This window comes from Anopheles arabiensis, chromosome 2 (assembly GCF_016920715.1).
Source record: "Anopheles arabiensis isolate DONGOLA chromosome 2, AaraD3, whole genome shotgun sequence".
In the NCBI taxonomy this organism is placed as follows: Eukaryota; Metazoa; Arthropoda; class Insecta; order Diptera; family Culicidae; genus Anopheles; species Anopheles arabiensis.
The window spans coordinates 16,199,021-16,221,875 of record NC_053517.1 but is presented as its reverse complement, the minus strand read 5'-3'; the positions used below and the strand labels follow the sequence as shown (position 1 = coordinate 16,221,875).

Sequence of the window (22,855 nt, the reverse complement as noted above, 5' to 3'; positions counted from 1 at the left end):
TTCTGGGACTTGGGGGCGCTTGTGGGGTTAAGGCGTTGGCTATCTCCTCCTCCGGTGAACGGTAAATTGATTACGCTGCTAGTGCGACAATGCGACGTTAAAGATTTTAACGATAATAGCACTCCAATGCAACGTTTTGTGCCGTCCTGCTGTGCTGAGGGAGGACGTGAATGAGTTTATAGTTTTACGTGGTTTTGTGTTCTTGCATGCCCTTCCCGCGCTGATTGTTTCCTTTTGCTTTTTTTGGTAGAAATTCTTGCTGTTCCTACTATTCTTCCTACTGCAATGGGGCCTTGTGCTGCTGCTCATCAAGAAACCCCCCAAACATAAAGGACCAATGATTTATGATGCCCTTTTCCATTTATTTTCTCTCTCTCTTCCCATTTCCAGAGCCACCGAGTTGCAGAGCCCAAACACAACGGATTCGGACGTGCTGGATGTGTTGAAAGATGCCTTTAGAAAATTGTAAGCGTAGGGTACACAGTACTGGCGATTACTGCAGCAATCACATTTTAAGCAGGTAATTCTACTAATTGGCCCGCGCCGCATATCGTTGCGATTGCTACTAGCGACTGTCCTGGACGGGTGACCTTCGTACCCTTCCACGCGATAACGGTATGAATATTCAGGTATCATTGAGTTCATTATCCAAGCGAGCGAAGAGAGCGACTGGCGCCAGCTGTCGAGGGGCTATCCCGGGCAGCAGGACCAGCAGCTCCCGGCGTCCCAAATTGGTCTGGAATTTTAGCCAAACCACCAACTGACGACCGGCTCAGCGCCCTTGGCTTGCCGATATCTGATCAAAAATTACACAGCAACACATACCACGAAGGAATGAAAGAGTTGCAGACGTCTCTGCATTCATTGTCGGTGCCAGAGCTGTTAGCGAATATTCAAATGAATTGGACCCAAAAGACAGGTCGAGCGCGCGGGGTAGGGCAGCTAATGTGATGCAAATGCGCAATTTTAGGATTTCCTTGGTGTTTCGGCAGTGTCTAGGAAGTGTCCTATTGTTGAAAACGTCCAAGACGTTGTGTGGAACAGGGCGAGTCTGGACAAGGTTCAATGAATATCTCTCTTAATGTTTTTGTTTGTGTTTGAATTGAGTTAAATCTAATATAATATAAATGTATACTCACTCGTTTGTCTTCCCTTTTTCCCAAACAGGATTACACGCATTCTATCCCCGTCAGCCGTTCATCTAGTGTAGATGTGTGAAGATGCCTTTTAAAAACTTTCAACGACGGGTTAGTGGTCCTGGCGCATACTGTAACAATTACATACAGAGCAGGTGAGTGTAGCGGTTGAAGCAGAAAACTGTACCATTTCTTTCCCTTCTCTCGCATACGTACTCCATCGTGTAAATGTCCAAATGTGGTGCAATTCTCCACACCACCATCACCGTCTCGAAACTCATGCGGGGCACAGTCGAGCAGCTGGGACAACCACCACCCGCTCGTTCGCTTTGTGTTCGAGCAGTTGCGGCAGTCGCGCGAGAACAGGGCCGCGCTCTCGCTACCGCCCCGAAACCGCACCCACCCCATGCGTTCCGGTATCTGGAACCGCAAACAAGCGCGCTCCAGTTCAGTCAAGTTCGTGCGTCCGGGAACGGTTGCGCGCGCTCCACCGGGACCGAGACCGATCGATCGGCTCTCGTGGAGCGGCAGCCGCCGGTGCACCATGAGAACTGCACGGGGGGGGGGGGGACTGCTAGACAGGGACCGACGGCGAGCAGCAGCACGCGTGCAATTACTTAGTTGCCCAGTAAATACGGTCGGCAATTGATGGAGGCAGCGAGAGCAGATTGAAATAGATCTACACTGCTGTGCCGTGGGGGCCGCCTCGAGGCTGGGTCGCCAGTGTATGCCGCGCACGCCGCGCCGTGTACACGCTGCTGGAGCCAAGCTCCTGCCACGGGGGGCGTGTACGATCGACGGTCCCGCGCAAAAAGATTATTTATTTATTTTTGGATATTTGTAAAACTCGTGCACACAACGCCCCGTTTACAAGCGACGGGCGGACGGGACAAGCCGGGTTTGCGTCTGGCCGTGATCGATACGCTATAAAATTGCCATAAACCAACCGCTCGCGAGTTTTCGTGAGCAGCGAGAGCCGCGTCTTGGGCGTGACCTTGCGAGTTTTATGATGCCTTGCTGCTAAGCTTCGTTAAGCGCTGCCCTCTCGGCGGGTTCGGTTTCTCGTTTGCTTCAAGTATTGTTTGTACTTAGCCGTAGTATACGATCGTAACATTCCACCGGTAGCCGGGGTCATGTTACGATCGAGCACTTGATTTTCGGCTCCGATTGCTGTCGGTATGACGTGCGCCGGCGGAAGATCGGAGACGATGGATGCGCCTGGTAGTTTGTTCATGTTTTGTTGCTTTAAACTCAGTTACAGCAAGAGTGTATACAATTTGCCGCACTCTTTTTTTTATTAAATATTTGCTATTATTAAATGTTGGCCCCGTGTGATGGCCGCTTGATTCACTGTTGATTAATTATTGGCAGCGAAAATATAGAGCCGTCCAATCATCTGGCGCACCCCATTTCCAATCGATACGATGCGTTGAGCGATCGGTTGAATTGAAGTCGAAGATGCGTTGAACGATCATCGCCACTTTGGGCGCTGATTAGCGGAACCGATCGCAACCGGCCGACGAAAAGAGATGAGCAATCCCTGCTCCGTCCGCAATCACAACAGCAACCTTAGGTGCGAGAAGTCAAATTTGCCCCGTCCGGCGGCCGTCCATCACTCACAACTAGTTTCCGTTCGGGCCGTTTACCGTAAATTAGATATACAAAGCTGTAAACTGCCATTCAGTGATTTCCTACGGCGAGCGGGCGCTTCGTTGATGATTGGCCCCGAGCGCGAAGGGGAGAGACGCGCTGGGAAACGACGCGCTCGTCGGCGGCCGAACGAGAGGGAAGAACGCGTTATCTTTCGGCTGGAGAAACAGTGGGCCGGCGGAGCAGCGGTGGCAACGAGTATAAACATCTTATTTTCGTTCCATTTTCAATCCATTTAATACATATTAGAAGGCACCGCCCGCGTGTGTGCGCGCGGCCATCGAACGTTTGCCGTGTGACTGTGTACACGCACACGTGTACATAAGCGTTTTCTGCGCTTTTCTGTGTGTGTGATTGCTTCTGGTTTATGAGTGTGTGGTTTTGTATCTTACTCCTCTCTCTCTCTATCCCCATTTTGCATAGGCAAGAAAACGCGGAGTTTCTGCAACTCAGCCAAACCCAGCTGCACCAGTCGTCGGTGAACATCGGGTTCAGTAACATTGTTTACAACAGTGCGACTAGCGAACCGCTCAACAGCTCCCGCAGTGGCTCGACCTCGCTGGCAGTGATCGGTAAGTAAAAGGCGCTTCTCGGAAGAAGAAAGTGACGCGATCGTGCACCGGTGAACTGTCCACAAGCAGTGGGGCAAGCAATGCTAATGTTGCGCGGTTTTTAGTGGAGTTCATTAGTGCGATAGTCGTAAAAAACCACCTCGTATTTTACAAATATCTCGCCACGAAGAAAAAACATTAACTTCAATCAGTGGTAATCGGCTGGTGGTGCAATAAAACGCCTCGCGCTCGGCAGTGATGTGTACAAATTGAACAAAATTTGGCTTGAATTTGAAAATAATGTAATCTCAGCAATGAAAGCAACACGCTTACTTGTGCGCGTGTGTGAGTGTAGTGTGGTGCACAAATCGAGTGTCTTCTAGGAGTCGCTTGCGTGGAGTGGCCCGAAGATGATGCGATGCTAGCTTTGCTTCTTGGTGCTTCCTCAACAAGTTTAATTCGGCTTCCCGTCCATGCTGGTGTCCGTGTTTGTGATGTGATGTTTTACTTTTCTCTCCCTCTCTCTCTTACTCTCTCGTGTCGGCAGACAAATCCACCACTCCGAAGGCGGAATCGAGTGATCAAAAGTCGGGCCACAAGTACAACGATCTCAACAAAACATCGCTCTCGGTGGAGGAAAGCAATCTCAACTTTAACTTCGTCAAGAGCAATGGCAAGTCGGTGTCCGCGAACAACTGCAGCGGCTCGTACAAGGGTTTAGCGGGTAGCAACGGTGCCGGCACAAGCTCCCAATCGCAGCAGCAGCAGCAGTCGGCGGGCAGTCGTCCCGACGGCCCCGGCAGCACCTTCCCGTGCAAGAAATGTGCGATCAGCAACAATCTTAGCAACCCGCCAACGTTGCACCTGGGCGGAACGCCGAGCGACGGGCCGCCGGCACACTATCACCCCGCCTGCCACGAGCACCACGACCACTCGAACCAAAGCCTCAAGAGTTCGCCGGCGCATGGCGGTTCGGGCTCGTCGGGCCGGGGCGTACCAGCAGCAGCAGCAGCGAACATCGTAGCGTCCTCGGCGCCGACCAAGTCGTCCGGCGGCAGCGGCAAGGGCAGCGCGCTGCTCAGCTCCTGCCAGGGCTCGTTCCACTCGCTGCAGGGCGGCGGCTCGGGCAGCGTCGACGGCAACGGGTCGATCCTGCCACCGTACGGCCACCACAGCGTGTCGTCGAGCGGGGCCCAAACTGCGTCCGGTGGGTCGATGCAACATGCCTGCAGCAACCTGCTGTCCCATCATACAGCGGTGCAGCCGCGCCTAAGCTACTCCACCAGCAGCCACACCGACTCGCCGAACGGCAGCGGCACCGTGCTGTACAATCGGTCCCGCATCAACAGCAACGGAGCAACGCCTGGTGAGCTCGAGCGGGGCGGCAGCATACCCGGTGCGAGCAGCAGCAGCACCAACGGTGGCGCAAAGCATCAGCAGCAGCAGCAGCAGCAGCAGCAACACGCCACCAACTACAACGTCTTCAGTGTGAACTACGAGCGGAAGAGTGCCAGCATCGGTGGCGGTGTCGCCAGCGGTAGTGGCGGCGGCGTATTCAGCGGTGGCGCGAGTGGTAGCAGTAACGGCAACGGTAGCAAAACGATAAACAATAGCAGCAACAAAAGCAATAACAGCAACGGTGCCATCAACGGGGCGTCCAACAGCGGGAACGGCTACGGCTACCATGCGAGCGACATTAGCCAGCTGCGCAACATCATCGAGCTGAACAAGCAAGTGAACGATCTCAACTCGAAGAACGTCGAGTACAACCGGCAGCTGAGCGCACCGGCGGAGAACAACATCAACAAGAGCAGCAGCAACTGCTACAGCAACAGTGTCTACAACCTGTTTTCCAATCACATTTTGCCTCAGTATCACAGCAATTCGCCCAACACTAACAGCTTAAATCGTGCGAAGAAGAAGCGCAGCTACAAGCTCAATGGCAGGTAAATATAACGCGCGAGGACACGGTACACACGGCTGTATGTACCGGGAACTCCCGTCAGGGACGTATGTTTTGCTCACTGCGAGTCGGTTTATTGGTTTCCCAAATATTCTTCTCTATGGTCACATTTTGGGAAAAGGGCAACTTCAAAATAGCCACGAGAATAATCATTCTTTTTAGAGACAAGGATCAGGGTAGAAGAATGGCGATCAATTCCATTCCTATCTGACTTTGCCATGAAACTCACATAGTATCCGTAGCAACTCACAACATTGTAATTCAACTCTGTGAGTTGCGAGAGTTAATGAGTTGAGACGTAAAAGAGTGTCATAGAAACTCTCCGTGCAGAGTTGAGTACGGGTAGCTTCAGGATTCCTGATCTCTGCCACTCGTTCTTACTAGTAGTGCTCATCTCTACTCCTAAAAGAGATGTTTTAAAGCATCAACAGCTTCTTTGAAAGCGTGTGTGTTTCGTTGTCCTCGGTAGGCATTATTTGGTGTCAAATCAGGGCCAACATATGGCGAATATTCCATCAGTACAATAATATTACTATCTCAACATTCATTAGCCTTTGTGTTTGTGACTCTTCTCTTCTTCTTCTTTGGCTCAACAACCGATGTCGGTCAAAGCCCACCCACTTGTGGGCTTGGCTTTCAGTGACTAATTGATTCACCTTATAGCAGGATAGTCAGTCCTACGTATGGCGGCGCGGTCTATTTGGGGATTGAACCCATGACGGGCATGTTGTTAAGTCGATAAGTGTGTTTGTGACTATGTGACAATAATGATTAATTCAAGATGATGTCATGTGATAAATGTAACTTAAATCAACCCTGTTTTCTGCAAAATGCATTTTTGCATATATGTTAAGTGGAACTAGCTAGCTCAAGAATGCCTTAAATCTCTCGGTTGTCTCATATCGGTCATGTGTGATCAGTTCAAGTAGGATATCTATGTTTTTTGGTAAAACCTCTATGATTTTGGATGACCTTAAATGACTGATTCATCAATGAGCGACAACGGTCACATTCAAATTCCAAACAATTTTCAGCATTCTTCAAATCAAAATCCAAACAGACTAGGTTTGATGAAATGCTGACAGCAGCCAACGAATTGCACTTTATAAGGTCCTTTCCACCAGAGAGATCTCTCAAAGTCCATTCTCTACAAATGACTTGAAGGTTTTGTCGAAAGATCGGTACAGAGTTCACGCCATCCAAAACACAACAAACTGGATGTATCTGGATCCAATAAAGACATCCGCCACGCAGAGGCGTACAACTGACAACAACTTGGCAGGGAAGCGCCGAGAATAGCCGATGGCCTCATGCCCGTGATCTCCCGACATCGGCCACGACCGATCGACCTGCCACCGATTGCCAATGAATTATGGTGATCTGTTTTTAGGTTGGACATAGATTTCGTTGATTCTAGCACCGCCACCACCACTACCCTTCACTCCCACTCGTTCGATTGAACTCCATGTTACGGGTTACGGGCCACAAATGTTTACAAAATCCCGATCGTGTACCCCAATTGGAAGCGCCATAAACTAGCGTACTATTATCGGAGTGGTTCATCGCCCATCTCTCTCTCTCTCTCCCTCACTCACACACACATACATACAAACCCAAAGCCACCTTCCAACATCTGCCTGCTCACGATGAAGATATTCAAGCCAGCAACAGCAACAAACGACGAACAGACCTCAGGCGGAGGAGTAATTTAATCAATTGGAATGTGGTAGAGCAATCACTTAAAAGAAGATCACTGCAATAAGCAGAACAAGAAAAACAACAACCCCCTCAACGAACACGAGTGCAATATTTGTGATCCTTCACCTTCCCTTGACCTCTTTCCCTTCGCTCCCCCACCCCTACCCCTTTATGGAGATGCTATTTTTGTACAACTCATTTGTTAGGTCCGCTATTGCCATCTGGAGGGAAAGGTGCGTGCAGGATCTTGCAAGTCGCAAAAAAACACAGGCCACACAAAACACGATGCAAACACGTTCATCCTTTCCCCACACTCACCGTCATTTCTTGCCCGTTGGGCCGTTCAATTGATGGATGTTTCCGGCCCCCTTTCACTGCCTGGCAAAAGGTGTTTTTGGAAGAAACACGGGCGCACAATTCTATACGGGATTCGCGTTTGATCGGTGATGTACAAATCATTGCGTACAGCTTGAATTATCCCTGGGAAAGCAGCGGGTGGTTAACGTTCGCCAGCGTAACAACGATCCACTCGAGAGCGTGTAGATCAATCGCTGGCGATTGATCGACTATTTCCCTCTTTCCATACGTTTTTTTTTGTACCATAAGTTTTCATCGGAATGTAGGGAACAGCTCTCTCTCTTTCCTCTCTTTGCTTTAGCTGTTTGTAGCTATCTCATTTATAATTAGACATGAAAGGATTCCTTTGAACTTATCTTCCCGTTCCATTCTTACTGGAGGGAAAATTTCACGGAGATTACAGGTGCTTTTAACGAAATTAACGTCCAGACCCGCTCTGCGACGCCTCGGAAAACAGGTGCGCTTTAAAAAACGGGAATAAATATGTCCTACTTTGCACCCCAAAAGCCCACCGGCACCTGGTTTTGTGAAGTGTCATCTTCGGTGTGGCGTGTGTCATTCTACCCCTACTACAGCCAAAAGCCAACATTTGCCAACGTTTGCTATTTGCTCAAGGACGCCCAGCGGGGCAGGAGGGCAACGTGGCGGAATTCCTTTTCGTTTGCTAACGTTTTGCTAATTCCCCATTCAGTGCCTCGCACAAAGTTGCACAAATATTTACCCAGCTGGTGGTGGCATGTTTGGCTCGTTTTTCGTGTTCGTGCAGCTACCGAGAGCCCATAGGGCTCAACATTGCGTGCCCGGGGGCCGTGTAGCGTGTCAGACCGACACTAATGCCGTGTGGGGGCTGTTGCATGGTCATCTCAACAAGTTGATATGAAGCATAGAGCAATAGAGAAGCACACCTGCCCGTGTGTGCTGCTGGTGGAATCGGATCAGAGCGCGAGTCGGACACGGTCGCTCGCGCAGGACTGCATTCTGGTGTTGCCCAAGTGCACGAGTTCCCAGTGTCCTTGCTTTCAATGTCACAACAACGGGTTTCGCTGAGTGTGTCTACCAAGGCGGCTCGTGTGACTTTTACTTGCACAGTGCACCGAGTGAGTGTCGTTGGAGCCGTCCTCTTCCCAGTCCACGCACGATCCGTGTGCAAACGCCAAGTGTCGGTAGCGTGAAGAGACACGCGGTCTGTTTAATTGATGATGTAACTGCGGGCAAAACGATTCCACACTCCACGAGCGATCGGCGTGGTGCGACACACTTAAATGGCTTATACAGACGGGGCCGGATTCCATCTGATGAGTGGCCCAAGGTATATACCGATCCGAGCCGGTCCCCCTCCCTAAGTAGTGTCCCGGGAGGTCGACGTTTTCGGTCAATACGGTGCAATAAATCGTAGGGCTCTTTAGCAGTGGAAATGCAAGTGTTGCCACACGGTTCATACTAATTGTGCACGGTTGGACCCCTATTTCCCTGTTTGCACCGTGCCTGCCCGTGCTAAAGTGAGTGAGTTATAGATCCCGATGCATTGCGCACGGGCTGGACCGACCGGGACGATCTTATCGGTGACGTGGCGAACCAGCCAATTGTGGAACCAGCGCTGGGCACTGGTTGGTGTGTCGTCGTATCAGCTGCGGCCTGATTGCTTCACCGCGACAGCGGGCCAACTAGAGTGCCAAACCGTTTCCCTGCCAAGCCAAGGGTCTCGTTAGTACGTCGCCGTACGAGCTCGTGCCGACGATCGTCCCTGTGCTCGGTCGGTAGTTATTTCCATCAAGCTCAATTAGCAGTAGGACCGGAGCTACCGTACATTGTGCTTTCCCCGTCGCTGTAGTGCCACAGCCCAGTTCTTCGCTTCCAGTCGTGGGGAGGGAATCGTGCGCGAAACACATTCACTGTCCGCTAACGGTCGATCGTCGTGATCGATTCGCATGTCAATTAGTCTCGGCTAATTTGTTCAAACACACAGTGCGGGACGGATCGAGAAGAAACTACCAGACGACGGTTGAGACTCGCCTCATCTAACTGCACCTCATTTCTTTGCTCGTCGCTTCTCTTCTCCGCCCTCGCTTCCCCACCTCATGGACCCGTGCGCACTGTCGGTGCGCCAATACCCTGCACCGCAATCGGCCGGCACCAGCAGACTGTTCAGTGCGGCCAGCTCCGACTCCATAAGGTTCCACTCGAATCTCTCCAACCAGAACGACACCGATCTGCGGGTGTCGATCGACAACACCTGCACGGACTCGCTGGTGACTGCACTGGATGATGAGGCGCTGCTGATCACGGACTACATGAACGACATGGCTAAATCAAAGGTAGGGTCACTTGCGCACTGGCCACACACAAAGTAAAGCAAAGTACTGTTTCTGTTTCTTTTCCCCCGCCATCAAACATTTGCAGGTACATTTTGATGACGTGTCCCTCTATGGTACACCGAAGGAGGAACCGCTTCCCAACATTCCTCCCTCCATAGAGAAACCGTCATCGAACTTCCTGAAGAACCAGCTGCAGGCATGGTTCCAGCCGACCGACAACCGGCTGGCCATGAAGCTGTTCGGCAGCAAAAAGGCGCTGGTGAAGGAACGCATTCGCCAGAAAACGGCCGGCCACTGGGTCATCCATCCGTGCAGCTCCTTCAGGTAGGGACTCCTGCGCTTAGGCGCGATGGTGGCAGTAGTGCTGATCGTTCTGTTTATTCCTTTCTTCGGCAGATTTTACTGGGATTTGTGCATGTTGCTTTTGCTAGTAGCGAACTTGATCATCCTACCCGTAGCGATATCATTTTTCAACGACGACCTGAGCACCAGATGGATCGCATTCAATTGCCTGAGTGATACAATCTTCCTTGTCGATATAGTGGTCAATTTTAGAACAGGTACGGTCGGCATTGCAGGTCCTTGCCGCAACCACATTGGGAGGGGGAGACCGGCCTGTTAACCGTCCCTGTCTGCGTTTCTCGCTTTCAGGTATTATGCAGCAGGATAATGCGGAGCAGGTGATACTCGACCCGAAGCTGATTGCAAAGCACTATCTGAAGACGTGGTTTTTCCTCGACCTGATATCGTCCATACCGCTCGATTACATTTTTTTAATCTTCAACCAGGTAAGAACGACGCATCGACGGGAAGGAGTGGTGGAATAGAGCGAGATGAAGGCGATCCACCAGTTGGTAGAGTGTGTGTGTGTAGGCGTAGGATGTAGCGTGTACTCTTACTCTTTAGCACCACGACAGACCATTATTCTATTCTGCTTAACGTCTTTTCGATAGCTTGTTTTCAATCTATTGTTTCAATCTTGTAGTCTGTGTTTCTTTTTTTATCTCTCTCTCTCTTTCTCTCTATCTTACACTCTCTTCTTTTTTTCTTTTTCTTTCATTTTTGTGTTTACACTCTTATTTGTTTGTACTCCTTACATAGATATCGCCTCTTTCAGATCGATGTTTCATTCTGTTCCTATCTTCCCTCCTTTAAGACTTGTTTCTCTTAGACCGCTTGCCTTGGTAGTGGTAGTGGTAGTGTCTCGAGAGACGCCCTGCTGCAGTCCGCCCTGTCCGCCTGTCACGCATGCATGCCCTTCCTCAACTGGCGCGAGCTCTGGTCCAAATTAATTTTTCCCGTTTCCGTTTCTCTTCCGTTTCTCTGATTCCAGATGCAAAAGTACAGTCAGGTAAGGAAGGCATGGATAGTACGTTGTTTCCGCCGCCAGCTACGCCTCCTCCCCCAGTTACATTTGTGTTTGTGTATGTGTGTGTGTGGGTGTGCTCATGCAGTGGTCCTATTCTATCACAAACACGCACACACACACACGCACACGCGGAACACCAGGCGTGTGACCTCAGCTTCCCGAGTTGCTAGTGTTTCTGTTTTTTTTTGAGTTGATTTTTTTGTTAATTTCTTTCGTTTTTATACGTGTGTTGCGGTACCGTAGGAGTGTGTGTGTGTGTGTGTGGTAGTCGACAAATATTTTCACAGCTCACACATGTATGTTAAACATTTAGGAAGGTAGTATTTTTGGGATTTTGTTTTTGTCTGCTTGTATATGTATCCTTGCGGGGTGTGGCAGTTGGCGGTTCCTAGACGCAGTAGATGGGAAGCAGTGAGGTAGCGCCACGGGGACCGTGTTGGTACGACACATTCTTGGTTTTTTGTTTGTTTTTGTTTTTTTTTGTAACATGCATACACCCATGTTTTAGCTCGCATTTACAAACTGTGACTGCAACGGCCGAGCCGCCGTTTTTTTGGGGTTTTTGGTATCACTTCACACCACCAAACTGGTTTTGTTTTTCCCCCGCCCGGCAGGATTTCTCCGACTCCTTTCAACTGCTGCACGCTGGCCGTGCCCTGCGCATACTGAGACTGGCCAAGCTGCTGTCGCTGGTGCGGCTGCTCCGACTGTCCCGGCTCGTGCGCTACGTGTCCCAGTGGGAGGAGGTCTATGTAAGTACAACGAGCTGGCAATGTTTTTAATCGTGCTTTTAATTCTACCAACAGCAAAACAGAAACAACATCAAACCAAACACTCTATACATACCGAAACGTACTTAAAACACCTTTCGTCTTGTTGTCTTTTATTATTTTCTGTTTTCTACACCGTTCTATACGCGCTGCTTTCTTACTGACGTTTGTTTTATGTGCTAAGAGATACTTATCTACACATTCAACAGCATACACATTCATACACACAGTACAGTATATCGTCCCTTTGTTTGGTTTTATGTTTAAGTACACGTACTTCTCCTGTACCCGTAACGCGTACAGTGCGACCAACAAAATAGGATGTGCTCTAATTTACCTTGTTTCTTTCGTTCTTTCTCTATTTCGTTCCGCGGGTGAGAGGGGATGGGGATGGGGGCGCATTTGTTTTCCGTTTCAGTTATGTCTTCCGTTTACACCTCGCCGTTCGTAGCAGCTGAACAATTTGGTTTCGCTCACTCAATGTTTCGCCTCACAATTCGCCTTCGATCGTCCGTCCTTTTTTTTATTCGTTTCTGTTTCTATTGTTCGCTTTGGCTTCAAGCAACATCAATGTGCATCAATAATGCTACGCCACATTCACCCTCCCCCCCCCCCCCCCCTTACATACACACACAGTGCGTGGTTTGCGATGTTACGTTTATTATACCTCAGTGTAATTATATTGGACATCTTGTGTGCAACCTGCCATGCGCCATTATTCGCCAGCTTCTGCTGAATGTGTTCTTAACAAAGTGCGTTTTACCGAACGGTTTGCCTTTTTGTTTTTTTGTTCGTTGTGTGTGAACCGCACGCTCATTTCACACATACACCGGCTCTTCTGAAACCATCGGCCCCTCCACACCCACCCTCAGGATATATGCTCACAGTAGAGTGTTGCGCTCAACACTCGCATCAAACATAATTGCTCAAAAGCACAGAATTTGGTGTGCTTTTTAAAAATTAAAAAAAAAAAAAAACAAATTTGATTAATTTTCTATTGAAAAATGATTACATTATTATTTTGCTACTTATTTTACACGATCAGTATAGAATTGGCGAACAAGTTGTACGTGTTTTTTTTTAATATTTTCCGTCTACTTCATTTCGTTCGTAACATTGTAATCCATTCGGAAGGCTTCCATTTTATCACTTTCTTTTTAACACACAATCACTTTAAAGTATATTTAATGTCAACTATCGTTACAATTGCTTACACTTATTATATTATTTGGATAACTATTAGATACACATAACACATATGCAAGCTCTTGCAAGCCACCCAAGCTATAAGCACCTCCAAATAAAAGCAATGTACCAGCTTTAAAAAAAATCAGGTGCAGTGAAATGATGCTCTGAATTATAAACCAATCCTCAGCGTATGTAGAATAGTAGTTGGCAGGTTAATGAAAAATATAATAATTGGAATACTCGAACACTTTTTACACATTGGCTCGACGATCCCCGTTTCCTCCCATTTGCAACATTCTCTCGCGTTGATAAGAAAATTGCCTTCAAAGTGGCCCAAAGCACAGACCAGCGCGTGCAAACTGAAGTCGTTTGTAGCTAGATTGAGCCAATTTCTGCTACATCTCTTTGGAATTGGGGATTTCTGTTATTTTGTTTTGTTTGTTGTCTAAACGGCGATAAGATTGTCAGCAAGGATAGGCACACAGAGTCGAGCGAGGCACAGGCGTCTTACCTTGGGGGAACTAAATTTCGTGGTTGCATCGCATTGGTTTCGAGATCGAGAGCGCAGCAAATAATACAGTAATTGGTCGTGTTAGCATTATTCTGCTGCTCGTGTATGTGCTCCTGCCCATCCTCCGACTCCCCCTCCCTTTTCTGCTGGAGGGCTGGATTAGTTTGTTGTACGTTGGTTGTGTTTGTGTTTATGTTTCGTTTCGCTAATTTTAATATGTGCTGTATCGTGAATCTTTAGACTTCTGTACCATTGTGTCGCTCTGTATGCGGCGTGTTTGTGTGTGTATGTGTGTGTGTGTGTGTATCGTTAGTTAAGCAGTTTAGCAATTCCGAAACGGGCAACCAGGTTTGATGAGATACGATCAACAATGCGTCGACACAATTTATTTTAGCGATTTCCGTTTGAGACGATAACTGATGTGAAAAATTAACTAAAAACTGTTCCTTCAAACCGTTGCTCGTTTTCGCAGTGTGTCGGATATATAGTTAATCCGTTTCTATGTAATTTGTATGTGTGTTTGTGTATTATTAGCTGTGTTAAAAAAAAAAAACAAGTAAATTGACAACAGGTAAAACCAATTAAATCCACCACTAGCTAAACTCCTTCAAACTAAACAGCATCCACCAAATTGCATAACTTTGTTACCATCTGTTCCGGAAGGGCTTTTGCCGTACACTACATACGATTTATGTTTCGTATTATGATCAAGCATCTTTTGTGTTACACACGATGCACACACTTTAATGTGCCAAACAGAATTCGTGTGGTTTCGTTTCTGCACCTAATGTTGCTTTGTGAATGTTTTTGTTATGCCAAAAAATCATTCACTTGAATCATCAAATCAAAAACATCTCGTATCACTAATTAAATTTTGAATCGGAATTTAAAAAATGTCTGAACATCATGCATAAAACAATAAAGTTTAAATATAAAAAAAACAACTCACTTTAAAAGTATATCAATTCTTATGTTATACATTCGACTCATCATCAAATGTGTTACTTACATTGATTATTCAGACTATTTTTCATTTTGCTAGCAGAGTTTGAATTGTTTTAAAACTCCTTACATACCACAAAAAAATTTTTTTGATTCGTTTCAATCTATTCTGTTATAATATTCACGCGGAGTCGCGAAACCTGCCCATGCTAAAACAACATTACTACACATTTAAGTTCATTCGTACCACGTCGAATTGATGTATGCCGTCAAAAATCCATTCATTACCGTTCATGGTTCATGGTCTTCCATTGCTGGAAATTTGAACTTCAACTTCGTAGCTCGAAATTATAAATTTGTTTGCTGCAACCTGACATCATACACATTTATGGATCTAGCAGCATACAAGCGGCAGTTACACGCTGTAGTTTGCTTGTTCGTGCGCCGGAACTTTGCCAAATCGAAGGGTCACTCATATGATCACAAGTTTGTCACAAAAGTACACACCCTAACCGCTTCCACTACCATTACGCCCGCTCGTATTGCCATCGCCGTGTATTTGGTTTCGACAGTCAATGGCAGAGGCTTGAGCTCGCCTCGCTGCTGTGACTGTTTTAGGCTTTACTTTGATTGCTACGATCGTACATTAATTACAGGCCTACATCGAAAGCAGCACAAATCGAGTTCGGGTTGTATTTGTTTCTATGTGTGTGTGTGCGTTTATTTGTGTGTGCTTCATCAACAACGATCAACATTATGTTCGACCAAGCTCGTATCGTGCGTTTTCCGTCCTTTCGAACACTTCTATTACCAAAAATTGTGCGTTTTGATCATAGTTTCGTTATCGTTTTTTCACGCACACAGACACTCACACACACAGTATTAGACACTTATTTCTTGAACCCGCGCGTTCATGCTTTCAGTTTTGTGCCCATTAAAATTTGTTCCATTCAGAGGAATTGAATTTTGTTTCGGTTTCATTATTTTAACTATCCCTTACGCCCCATCCCCTCGCCGGTAGTGTTCATTGCCCCTTTTCATTCCCCCATTCGCGCTCCGTAACGTCGGTGTCCTGCAGTTAGTGGCCGTTTTGCCGTTTTCAGTTGTTGTTTGTTGGAATGTATGCTATCACACGACCCAAATCACGACTCCAAACAGCCCATATATGTGTCCATCCAAGGTTCATCACAGCACAGTTGTACCACCCACCACCCTCTCCATGTGATCCTGTAACACCCTTCCCCTACCGCCACCACCACCACCACCACCAATACCATTGTACTGCGCATTAATCAAATAAAACCGTCATTTTTAATCGATTATTTTATATACAACTTTAGATACTACAAAACCTACAAAAAAAGCATTCTAATCGAAGAGGGAGATCCTTTCAAAAAGAAAAAGCTAAAGGTTTTTCTAAGAGCAGCCTTATTTTGAAGGTAATTAAGAGAAAGAGAAAGCGCTTTTACTTCATTATTTGTAACCGTTTGTTATTTATACATTTATCAATTATTTACAAAAAAAAAAAAACAAACTTAGAAACCATTTCGGTAAATAAACGTTTTTTAAGCCAAATCTGTTCAATTTCGCTTATTTACGCTTTTATATACCGCTTAGTCGAAACCAGTTTTTGTTACCATTTTTACCTTTTTGCTAGTACGGCAGCCTTACATTTATTGCAAATATTGCTACGGCAACAACAAAAAAAAAACAACAGCAGCAACAATGCAAAAAAAAAACGCAAAATTGGAACGCAATGTTAATATTTCAAAATTGCATCTTGCATCGCCTTACGGCTTGTTTATATTAGCTAATTTAGAGCCAATGAATTATACATTACATACCTGTTGTTTACATTAGTAGCCACGACGAAAGCATCAAACAAACAAAAAACAAAACAAAAAGATCAATAGCAAAACTAACCCGCAAGCACATCTTAACTGCACTAGCAACATTTGTGTGAATATAATCGTCCTGTCGAGTCAACTGATTTCTAGTTAAAAAAAAGAAGAAAAGCCTAGTGGAAAGCTTCCTATTCTTTCTGCTCGATCACGGTCATGGCTAGGGGATGTAATACATAGCAGATACGAAAACGATAGTGTTTTGCGCTTCAATTTCCTTAGAGTTTGTGCATTTTCTCGATCCACTGGGTTACCATTCGATGCCAGGCGTAGATGTTAACAGAAAAAAAAACTATTTCTAGCATGTTTTCATTACTATTAGCAGTAGATACTGGAATGTTTTTGTTTTCTTTTCTACCTAGTTTGTATGGTTCGTTTCCGTTTATGTCCTTTATTCCGCTGTTATTGGATGTTTCTTACTCGTCAATAACAATAATAACAACGAAGTTCGTTAACTGATTGCCATTATGTGGCAGATACTACTGCCTAACTACTACTCCTTCACGCTGTAGCATAGCAAAAACAGTAGGCGCAACCAATGTTGATGCGTGGAAAGTACGAAGCAAATGTTACGCGAAAGCGTATATGAATTGAATACACGGATCTTTCTGCTTACATACATTACCGAACGCTTTCTGGTTCGTGTAACAGGGTCGTGGGACAAAGTTTGTACTGATTGTTTCACTATTTGGACTTCACTGGAGCTTCAGTTTGATTGAGATGAGACTTTTTATATTTACTTAAAGATTTATTGAAAGTTTAAAATTTTCAAGAACTCTTAACAAACAATAGTCATCTAATGTTTTTATACAAAACTGTTTACATGTACGTGTGGTTGGAAGTTTTCCCCCGTTTACTTGATTTATTTTTATTATAATATTATTTATTATTTATTTTACTATTTGAAAACCTTATTAATGTACATTCGTCTATACATACTGTTTAAACACATTGATACTACTGGTACAACCATCGATACGATAAACTACCACATTTGTTTGCAATAATGCCTACTAGTGTTTTAACTACCCCAACCTATTACTAGTACCATTTAAAAACATTGAGACATCTGAATGCTTAGAGATTTTTGAATAGCTGCCACACTTCATGCTATGAACCATAAACATTAAATTGACAACTTTACGTTAAATTGTCCTTAAAACTCATCCGTTGCCCATTTTAAAGTAGAGCAGAATCCAAAAAAAAAACATTGATAAACAAATGGATCTCCGGCCCGTCCGTATTCAGTCGATTGAACTGTAATTAATAAGAAAATTTGTAACAATAGCCGCTCCATTAGCGTTGTCTATAGACCACACGCCCCATCCGACCCTTTCGGATCACTGCCACCCAACATTAGTCTCCTTCTCTGTACGTAGTTGCGTGCCTCCTTTACCACCATCACGATCCTGGCTGTATGTATGTATGTATGTATCTACGTGAATGTCAGTTCACAAAACAATAACAAAACAAAAGTCCATCCAATATCCACACCACCAAGCCGCCTGCAATCCCTGCATTGTCTTCTGATACTTTCTTTCTTCTTAAATTACCCATTAAACCCAATGCCCAACAAACGCAACAAAAGCTCCCGAAACAAAGCACCAGAAACTTCTCAGCTCAAACTTTTAGCGACCCTGTAGCGTGTGCAACCCGCAGGGAGAAGATTGGCCGCCGATGAAGCTCACAACGGTCATGATTCAACACATTTAAGTGGCTTCATTAATCATCATCCATCGCATCGCAATCAACTTACGGCGATATATATTATAATAATCGATAATACTACTCCATAGGCATCAGGCTTCTGCTTTCGCGCGCTACATTCGCCGCCACCCGTATGTATTTCCGGTTTAACTCTTCCATTTTCCAACCGCTCCACCCGTAAGCTCACCAGAACCCTTTTTCGCTCCCCTCTTTTATATAAACACTCGCTCACTCACTTTTCTTCTGTATATCGGCTTACCCCTTAGTGGTTTGTTGCCCCTTTTACGCTACACCTACATGCGCTGTTCTGAAAAAAAGCAACCTAAACCGGCAACTGACAGCAAACATTATGCTAGCATTAGCAGCAGCAGCAGCAGCAACAGCAACAAGCATTGAGGAAAAAAGCTGCTTACTCTCTTTCTCTTTACATACTTTCACGTAAGAAAGTTCATCATGAAGAATCAAAAAAACAAGGGCCCCCCGAATCTACTGCTGTACCCCATCCGTCAAATGTTGTACCTCTGTTTCTTATGTTGTGTGTGTGTATGTGTACATATATTCACCAGTTCGTAAGTGTGTGTGTGTGGGTTCGTGTACAGTTCAACTAAAATCATCCATAAATCTCCTACATCTATTGTCGTTTCTCCGTTGCTCGTAGCGTTTTAGTGCTCTTTCCCCCTATTCTCATTATCGGGATACCGGGGATGGATGTTATTATCTATCAACACTGTTCGAAACGTTTCATTTTCCCACCTTCCGATGTAATGATTATTACGGTGAAAGTGCAGCGAACAGATCGATACACCGGCGGTACGGTTGTTCGCTGAAATCATTAATTAAAGCGCCGCATCAGTTCTGCTCCAGAAGGGTTTTCCCATTTTTAATTATCTGTTCTGGTCTGTGCGAGCTTGAGAGTAAGCTGAGCCGTTCCGGACGCATAACGGAGGGTCGGGACACACGCTTTGTATAAAGCTTACGCTGCTATCTTCTATCGCCTTTAGCTCTGCTTTGCATAGATACTTCCACACAACGAAATTGTTTGATAGAGGTCCCATAGTCTCTCTCACGCTACAAACTTGGAGGCAGTTTGGTAGATGGGTCCTATGAGGGAAGGAATTTGTTGTTTAATTACTTTAAATGATGTACATAATTGTGTTATAAACATGTACCAGATGAATCGATATGAACACGAAATGGAAGCATTAACGCTTTTCCGTGCTTTGGGATATGTTTCTGAAAACAAAAGCAACAATTAACGCTCTCATTGTGGCCTGGGTCCCGTGGTGTCGTGGTTACGTTCTCACACTAACGCAACACAGGTCGTGGGTTCGGACCTTGGTTTTGAGGAGTGCAGCTTCTAGAATCCGTGTGATACTCAATGTGTTTTTCTTACAAACCACAAATGAACAATACATACATCAATTTCGTATTTCCATATCGACGACCTCTATTATATGGAGCATGGCTACCAAGAATAAGCTGAGATGTTGTTCTCTATGTAAGGACAACTGTTTTCTGCCTCTTTTTTTTGTTTACCGCTGCTTCTCTTTGTACAAAAGCAATTATTGGTATTATTTTTTAAATGTTATGAAAAATCACATGAAAGTGTGGTGCAGCTTCCCCAACAACTATTATTGGCGCTCCAATTGTAGCTCTGTACGTTTCTGTATGTGTATGTCTCTATGTGTCCTCTGTGTGTATATGTGGCTGTACAAATACCCCTGCCGTAACGACCCTCTCATACACCAACTCGGCTCGAACGAAGCGACTTGCGTTCGAGATGTAAATAGTTCAATCCGAAAACTGTTTGTTTTGTTTTTTTTTCGAATTGCAGTGATTGATTAGTACGGTTGCGATTTAGTTGATTCCGGTTTGTTTACTGTGCATGTTGGCAGTTTGGTTTGGTTTTTTCTGTTTGTTAGTTCTCTCCCGTTACGTCGCTGCGGGCGTCGGATCGATCGGATCGTGCGAAGTGCGGCGCGATCCTCGTCCGCCCGAACGCATCCCTGAGCTGATGCGATTGACCGGCGTTGTTGGCTACCGATCTTGGTGTTGTTCTCGTTCGACGTTTGCGACCCTTCAATCCATTCTGTGCTCGTTTGTATAATGTGTGTGAGTGTAGATAAGCTTACGTGCACCAGCACAAGCCACTCGGAATTGGACCGGTAGATACCGAGCTTTTGGGATGGCCATCAAGCAGCAAAAGTTACCGCTCCTATTCCACAAACATTTTCATCTTTGTTTAGGCTTTTTTTTTGTTTAAGTTTTCACTGGCCTTACGTTTGGGAGACTGAGCTTTTAGTGTTTGATTTTGGGTTCTGATTCACTTAAAATGTATATAAAGAGCTCTTAGCGAGATTAAAACAGTTCTTTGCCATCATATTTTTCGTTTGTTCGTTTATCAACTTTCACTCCCCATTGAACGATGAAATACTGCGTTACAAGCGTCTTCACTCGACAAGCCTAGGCCAGCTTGTGTGGTTTGTTTTTCTTTTCTTTAACTTAAGAGTTAGTTGGCCTTTCCATTATTATAGTTTTATAGCTTTTTCTTTCGTTAAACATCAACCATTGGACAAAACTCTAAAAGAAAAAAGACATCATTAGTATTCCTCAAGCAAAAGGGGAGACTTTTTCCTCTACCGGTGGCCACTACCAAAGAACGAAGCACCAACAACACTGGTCATCTAATATTTTAGAAAAGAAAACCCTCGGTCCATCTCCAGCAAACAACGCGTCACTGCTCAACTGCATCAACTAGTTTTGTGTTTGTGTGTGTTTTTGCGTGTGTTCAAACGTGGAAGTTTCTCGAACACATGCTGGCCAGTGTTCTGGTTCCGGCTTTCCCTTCGCGGGTGCTCAACCTTCAAGCACGACCCTTTACCATTGCCTTTCTGCTTGTTCTTCTTCTTTTCCCGCCCCGACTTCACTTGCGTGCTCAGTTTCTCAACATGGCGTCGGTGTTCATGCGAATTTTCAACCTAATTTGTATGATGCTACTGATCGGCCACTGGAGCGGCTGCTTACAGTTTCTCGTGCCGATGCTGCAGGGCTTCCCATCCAACTCTTGGGTGGCAATCAATGAGCTACAGGTAAGTGAGCTCTAGTGAATATTGGGGACTGATAGGCAAGCTTTTACATTTGCTGTTTTCAAACAATTTTGTTTAATGTTTCTGTCCTCCGTTGCAGGAATCATACTGGTTAGAGCAATACTCATGGGCACTGTTCAAAGCGATGTCGCACATGCTTTGCATAGGATACGGAAGGTAGGTGGTGGGTCCAGCTTAGTGGACAACTGCTGGAATGCATGCAGCAAGCTTCAGTTTGTCTGGGACAAGCCATTGTTTCGCTAATAACTATCTCTACTGCCTCTGCCCGACAGATTTCCTCCTCAATCACTGACAGATATGTGGCTTACGATGCTTTCGATGATATCTGGTGCCACCTGCTACGCCTTATTCCTTGGGCACGCTACCAATCTCATCCAGAGTCTGGACTCTAGTAGACGTCAATATCGCGAAAAGGTATGTGCCGTGGCCCCCAGCCGGTATTGTGCAAATGTGATGTACTAATTTACTAACCCCAATACGCCCGCCACGCCCAAAATGGCGCGCCTCCTGCAGGTCAAGCAAGTGGAAGAGTACATGGCGTACCGGAAGCTGCCGCGCGATATGCGACAAAGAATTACTGAATACTTCGAGCATCGGTACCAAGGTAAATTTTTCGACGAAGAATGCATTCTCGGCGAGCTGAGCGAAAAACTGCGGGAAGATGTGATAAACTACAACTGTAGGTAAGTACCGATCGACCGGGGCCCCTCCATCGTGCGATTGAAACAAACCCCAAGCACAAAGAGAAGACCCGTCCCCGAGCCCAACTCATGCTAATATGCAACCTGTTTCTTTTCTTCTTCTTCTCGTATGTGTGTGTGTGTGTGTTTGTGTGAATGTGTGTGTGTGTTTGTGCGCGTGTGTGTGTGTGTGTTCCACAGGTCCTTAGTTGCTTCAGTGCCTTTTTTCGCGAACGCTGATTCTAATTTTGTATCAGATGTAGTGACTAAACTTAGATACGAAGTTTTTCAACCTGGTAAGGAGATACTGACACACGCGTTAAATGTGAAAGATGCAGCAGCATAACAGTCTAACTTCACCCCCGTCTGCTCTTCCTCTTCCAGGTGATATTATAATTAAGGAGGGAACTATAGGATCAAAAATGTATTTTATTCAAGAAGGCATTGTAGATATCGTCATGGCTAATGGAGAGGTACGTACGACCAGGGGTGGTGCGACCCGTGTTGAAAGCCGTCTCCACTCAATGCAACCCCTTCTGCCTTCCCGCAGGTCGCTACATCACTGTCGGACGGATCATACTTCGGAGAAATCTGTCTGCTTACCAATGCCAGAAGAGTCGCCAGCGTTCGTGCCGAAACCTATTGCAACTTATTTTCACTCAGCGTTGATCACTTCAATGCGGTACTGGACCAATACCCACTGATGCGCAAAACGATGGAAACGGTGGCCGCGGAAAGGTTGTAGCTGGGCGCTGATGCAGATAAAAGCGATCGTACCTCGGTATTAATCCTTGTGCTCCTTTCCTTTTCAACTTCCCCATGTTGCAGGTTAAACAAGATTGGCAAAAATCCCAACATTATGGCGCAGAAGGAGGAATCGGAATCGGGCAATACGGAAACCAATCAAATTAGTGCTGTAGTGAACGCTTTAGCTGCTGAAGCTGATAATGTAGATAACCTAAGGTACGCATTACATAGTGTTCATCCATTTTGATCTGCGTTCATCGTGT

At 45.9% G+C, this 22,855-nt stretch overlaps 1 protein-coding gene across 7 annotated transcripts in view; it reads left to right on the top strand.

Annotated features, from left to right (window-relative positions):
- LOC120898761 overlaps window positions 1–22,855 on the top strand; it is a 36,196-nt gene that overhangs the window by 9,674 nt on the left and 3,667 nt on the right. For 3 of the 7 annotated variants that reach the window (XM_040305045.1, XM_040305046.1, XM_040305047.1), the window contains exons 3-21: window positions 391–520; window positions 1,168–1,291; window positions 3,210–3,358; window positions 3,885–5,283; window positions 9,493–9,670; window positions 9,756–9,994; window positions 10,067–10,230; window positions 10,322–10,458; window positions 11,004–11,021; window positions 11,654–11,791; window positions 15,791–15,889; window positions 20,998–21,147; window positions 21,245–21,321; window positions 21,438–21,579; window positions 21,679–21,848; window positions 22,047–22,141; window positions 22,230–22,318; window positions 22,396–22,583; window positions 22,674–22,808. In XM_040305045.1, coding sequence (XP_040160979.1) covers window positions 1,221–1,291; window positions 3,210–3,358; window positions 3,885–5,283; window positions 9,493–9,670; window positions 9,756–9,994; window positions 10,067–10,230; window positions 10,322–10,458; window positions 11,004–11,021; window positions 11,654–11,791; window positions 15,791–15,889; window positions 20,998–21,147; window positions 21,245–21,321; window positions 21,438–21,579; window positions 21,679–21,848; window positions 22,047–22,141; window positions 22,230–22,318; window positions 22,396–22,583; window positions 22,674–22,808 — 3,638 coding nt within the window. In that variant the 5' untranslated portion in view covers window positions 391–520; window positions 1,168–1,220. The remainder of the gene's footprint in view (window positions 1–390; window positions 521–1,167; window positions 1,292–3,209; window positions 3,359–3,884; window positions 5,284–9,492; window positions 9,671–9,755; window positions 9,995–10,066; window positions 10,231–10,321; window positions 10,459–11,003; window positions 11,022–11,653; window positions 11,792–15,790; window positions 15,890–20,997; window positions 21,148–21,244; window positions 21,322–21,437; window positions 21,580–21,678; window positions 21,849–22,046; window positions 22,142–22,229; window positions 22,319–22,395; window positions 22,584–22,673; window positions 22,809–22,855) is intronic. The other 4 variants (XM_040305048.1, XM_040305049.1, XM_040305050.1 and 1 more) reach the window with 4 other exon arrangements.